The sequence below is a fragment of the Humulus lupulus genome, chromosome 5 (genome assembly GCF_963169125.1).
Source record: "Humulus lupulus chromosome 5, drHumLupu1.1, whole genome shotgun sequence".
In the NCBI taxonomy this organism is placed as follows: Eukaryota; Viridiplantae; Streptophyta; class Magnoliopsida; order Rosales; family Cannabaceae; genus Humulus; species Humulus lupulus.
In genome coordinates this window covers 12,347,411-12,352,348 of record NC_084797.1, presented here as the reverse complement: position 1 = coordinate 12,352,348, position 4,938 = coordinate 12,347,411, and the positions used below count along the sequence as shown (strand labels likewise).

At 36.2% G+C, this 4,938-nt stretch overlaps 1 protein-coding gene across 1 annotated transcript; it reads right to left on the bottom strand.

Annotated features, from left to right (window-relative positions):
* Positions 1 to 933: 933 nt before the first annotated feature.
* On the bottom strand, positions 934 to 4,938 carry LOC133834470 (RNA-binding KH domain-containing protein RCF3). The gene is made up of 8 exons (XM_062264089.1): positions 3,910 to 4,938; positions 2,874 to 3,356; positions 2,501 to 2,749; positions 2,029 to 2,286; positions 1,793 to 1,863; positions 1,594 to 1,702; positions 1,352 to 1,478; positions 934 to 1,264 (listed from the first exon to the last, which is right to left on the bottom strand). The coding sequence occupies exons 1-8, from the start codon at positions 4,597 to 4,599 to the stop codon at positions 1,245 to 1,247; spliced, it is 2,007 nt and encodes a 668-aa protein (XP_062120073.1). The 5' UTR covers positions 4,600 to 4,938; the 3' UTR covers positions 934 to 1,244.

Sequence of the window (4,938 nt, the reverse complement as noted above, 5' to 3'; positions counted from 1 at the left end):
GCGTTTTGACAAATAAAAAATATATTTAATTACTCCATTTATTTCAACAACAATTTTGATTTTGATTTTGTTTTTGTTAGTTTTGGGGTAAATATTTAACAGAAAAATTGTTTAAAAAAATATATAATTTAATATACTTCATTTTATAATTTACTATCATAAAAAATGTGAAAATTTATAATATATTTCAATGTAAAATAAAATATAAACTTTCAATGAAGAATTGTTAATATATTTGAGCTCATATCAAATGTATGATATGTTACTAATTGATTTAAAATTATTAAAAATTAAAACAATATATGATATGCGTGCACGATTGGCACAAGGCTTTATAAATTTGAACCCCAATCCCATTTTAATTAAAAAACTAATATACTATATATTTTTCTATCAAATTCTAAAAAATACATATAAATAATATATATTTTTTTAATTTTAATAAAAAAAATTAAAACAAAAAAAAACATAAAATATTGTTAAAATAAGAGTTTTTTTCTAAAAAAATTATACATTATTTAAAAAAAATGATAAAGAATGTTAACAAAATAAATAAATTAAAGAATGTTAAAAAAATATTGAGAAAAAGTGTTAAAAAATGATTTTCAAAAAATAATTTTTTTAAATTAATTGCGTACCTAGGTGCAAATATAATTTCAGGACACAAAAGTAAACAATAATTTATAAATAATAAAAACCACAATTCAATAATAATCCCAATTTTGAATGAAAACCCCAAAAAACTACACAATAATGAGTAACTAATTAGCATCATGCAATTACTCGGAGTTAAGAATTAATTTTGAGTAATAATGATATTATTTTATTTTTAATTTATGACTTTTTTTTTCTTTCCAAACTAATTTTATTTTTTTACCATGAAAAAGAGAGAATGAGAGATTTTGACCGTTACCGGAAGAAACTGCTGCAAAATAAGCTTCGTTGAAAAATGATCAACGGAAAAAAAAATTGCAAATTGAAAAATTAAACCGGATAGTGTTTCTAAATACATGAAAATGAAACCATTACAACAAACAGAAAATGACAGCCTTGACAACATATTTACATGTAGATTTATACTAATTTAAACTATAATCTGCTTATCAATTGGATGGAGCAAAATCCTTTTCTTTCCAAGAACATGCATCTTAGAATGAAAAGAAAGAACCATTCTAGAACAACTTATAACTTGGTACCATAAATCCCAGCAAGGCCAGCTTCATCAACTTTCACCTTCAGATGATTTATGGGCCGTCTTCTTGTGCTGCAAATGAGAAAAACAAGGGTTACTTTTTTTAATATCCAATGTCGATTTTGGAGGGGGGAGAGAACGCATGAAGAAGAGGCTTACTGCTTAAAATAAAGCCTTGGATCAAGCTCTGTGCTCTCTCAACTTGTTCGGGAGCGCCTGATATTTGAATGATCTTTTGGGTCAACTCTGGTCTATCTTCTAACAGGGTTACATTGGCTCCTGATAACTGTTCCATGAGAGATACAGGTCAAAAGACAAATCACTCAAATCCATAACTTTGTGAAGTTATGTAAGATAACCGTTCCATGAAAGATAACGTTTATGCTGTGGTAAATACTGACCTCACTAATCATGGCAAGCTTGTTTTTCGATTTTGTTATGAGCTTTGGAACTGCAGGTTCTGGTATGACAACTTCAATTGTACTCCTCGTGACAAGTGGTACGGAGATTCTGAAAGACAACAAGATTGCAAATGAGAAGTTACTGATTGATTATATGCTATAGAAGGCCCTAATTTAATTAAACTAATGTATTTAGTACCTATTCAAACCACTAGGAGGGTCTTCACGCCGATCATTCTCATTCTGCTTTGTTGTTTCAATTCCAGTCTCCTGCAGAAAAAGCTTTGATTTCTCAATACACAAATGGTCTAATGTGGAAAAATATGCAACCAAGTTAAACCAAACTAAAGCAGTTCATACGGAATCGTCAAAGATGTTCAATGTAAGAAACTAGCAACGACACAATTTCTTAATGTGTCCAAGAAATAAAAGTACCTTCACTGACGGTGCTGTTATCACAGTTTGAGCATTTTGATAGGTAGCAGTAGAAGGATCACTTAAGGTATGGTTATCGCGAACTGGAGTTCTGCCAGGAGAGGAGCTCCCCTGTCCCACAGCACCACCAAAAGCGCCAGATACAGAGACAAAAGGTGGTGTAGAATCCTTTTGAAAGAACTCCCTATATAAGTAACTTCGAAGTCTTGATGTCATCTCAACAAGGGCATTTCGGGCTGCTTTTATCTCCCCTACTATCTACATGAGGTCATTGTACGCAGAGATCAGTGTGATACATTCACATTATAATAAAAACTAAAATTCCTTCAACTCCCTCATTCACAGAAATAGGACAGAGAAAGAGATAGCATGTGTGAAAAAAACCCACTTAGCATGGGAATAACTGAGTGACAATAGACTATAAGAATACAAAAGCAGGCATTAACTAGAAATTAATGGTTGTAACACAAACCTGTATGAGTTCATCACTTCCTGATATACATGTAGGAAGTTCATCTCTAGGTAAAATTTGAATATTGGCACCAGTTAACCTTCTTATTTCTGACAAGGATCCATCTCTTCCCTCTAAACATCCAATATCACCACTGGGAACAAGCAATCTAGTAGTTACAATGTTGTCCTTCTCAGGAATAAGATCAAGAATGCGAGTTTGAATATGCAACAGAGCTTCCTGAGCTGGAAAGAGCTCATCATCAGGGCCCTATATTTGGATATGCATAAATTTGGTTAGAAATGAGAGAGAAATAACCTTTTTCCATTACCATGAAAAAACAGATAGAGAAGGCAACCACAATCTTGGTTACATAACTCATTACAAAAATTACCTCCTCAGATGAAATGATAATAATCTGTTCATCTGATCCAGCCACAGGGTCAGTAACTTTAACATCCACACCGATTTCATTTTGAAGCAGATCTATAATCCCATCAGACTCACCAACAACACTGTCAACCTTGTCAATTGGACACAGTATTCGAAACACAAGATCCTCACCATAGAAGGGCTGCTGCATATTGTCAGCCATGGGGCCAGAACCAGGTTCATTTGTTAAACCAGATGAACGGGAGCCATAATTGCTTCCTCTGTTATTGGAGGCAGGTAAGCGAGATCCAAAACCAGGTCCCTCCATAGTTGACCGGCGACCTGCATTGTTCATGTGAGGAACAAAATCATCATCAGGAGAAAAGAAACGTTCGGGGGAATGCAACCGCCCATGGAAATGACTACGGTCACGATGCTGACTCTCCCTCAACCGTGATGAAATTATTGCTACTGCATTCTTTACAGCATTTACATCGCCTAAAACCTGCAAGAATGTCAGAAATATATTATGATTAGGGGATTCCATTTAATATTATAACATCAATGACACCATAAGAACAAAATGCTGTTACCATAAACTACAAAAAGAAACCAAAAAAAGCCCTGCAGCGTAGTTTTCTCTTAGCTAAATATCAGCACTCTGTTATCTCTTTCTTCAAATAGCATATGCAATTTATGGAATCCCCTCCATATGATGATTATGCTGAAAGAATTATACGTTGCTAATTCTCAGGTGAGAAACTAAGCTCCAATCTCCTCCTCGTACAGTCCATTATTTAAGGGAAAAAACCCCAAATGATGTATTATCCGGTGAGGATTATAAATTATAATTATCTCATATTTTGGTCTCAGCTACTAACATAAACAATGTGGATAGATACTCATGGTCCATGTTTTCAAGCATTAGTTTAGCTCAAATGTACCATAATTTTAGGCATTACTACCTAAAAAGTTCATAAGCAACTGAAAGGCTCAAACTACGTAACATGCATCACAAGATTCAGATCCAATTACAGGTCTAAGGTGGTTCAAAAAACCTGAACAATCTCCTCCGACATTGAAACGCAGCGAGGCAGATTACTGTCTCTAGGCAAAATCCTAATCTGGGTCTTAGTCTCCATCCTCATTTGCTCAATAATCTTCCCTGCCTTGCCAAGCAAACACCCCACATGCATTCTCGACACGACCAGCCTAGTCGTCACCCGGTTCCCACCACCGCCACCACCTCTAACTCCACCATAATCCTCCTCCTCTCCACCACCAAACCCAGGAACATCAGTCTCGAGAATCCTCTCGTGGATCAAAAACAAAGCCTCCTGGGCAGGCGAAAAGGTCGGCATTCGGCCTTCCGGGTCTCGCCGCCGAGTATCGGAAATCTCGATGATTCGCTCCTCATCACCGGGAATCAGCTCGTGCACGTTGATCCACGCTCCGGTGTGTTGTCGAATCGACTTTATGATACTACCGGACTTGCCAATTACACCGCCGGCCTTCATATCGTGACAAAGGATTCGGTAACTTGTGGTCACCGAAAGAGATTGGTCTGGCTGAGGCGGCTTAGAAGTCCTTCCACCACCTCCTCCGCCTCCACCTCCGGCGTTACCACGGTGGCGATGATTATTATTGTTCCCGTAATGGTTGTTGTACCTGGGTCTGGTTCTACCAACAGTCTCAGAGTCATAGTCTTGGTCATTATAGTAGTACCTCTTAGATCTAGACCTCTCCATTCTCACAAACCAGGGGTTACAAACACGAGAAACTAAAACCCTTTCATCAGAGTGTCCAATATCAAGCAAGCATTGTGGTCAAGGAAATTCGAGGTTGGTTTTTCATATTCGGAATTCCAACAGTTCACGGATCGTTGTAGTTTGTTCCCTTTTTAAAAATGAGTTTCGTTCTTTCTTTGATTTCGCAAGAATTGTCTTCCTCCTTGTGTGTTTGTTTCTCGAGAAAAATAAGTATTTGAAATACTGAAACCCTAAAAATGAGCAAGCAAAACAAAGAGAGAATGAAACTGCAAGGCAGTTGTCAGCTGTGGTTTTTACCACTTCGGTAAGCCATAGCGC

Excerpts from the sequence above, each read along its gene's own strand:
- LOC133834470 (XM_062264089.1), bottom strand. The coding sequence starts at position 4,599 with ATGGAGAGGTCTAGATCTAAGAGGTACTACTATAATGACCAAGACTAT. Across the intron at positions 3,357-3,909 it reads TGTCGGAGGAGATTGTTCAG|GTTTTAGGCGATGTAAATGC; the intron begins GTTTTTTGAACC and ends ACATTCTTGCAG. Across the intron at positions 1,864-2,028 it reads TAACAGCACCGTCAGTGAAG|GAGACTGGAATTGAAACAAC; the intron begins GTACTTTTATTT and ends CTTTTTCTGCAG.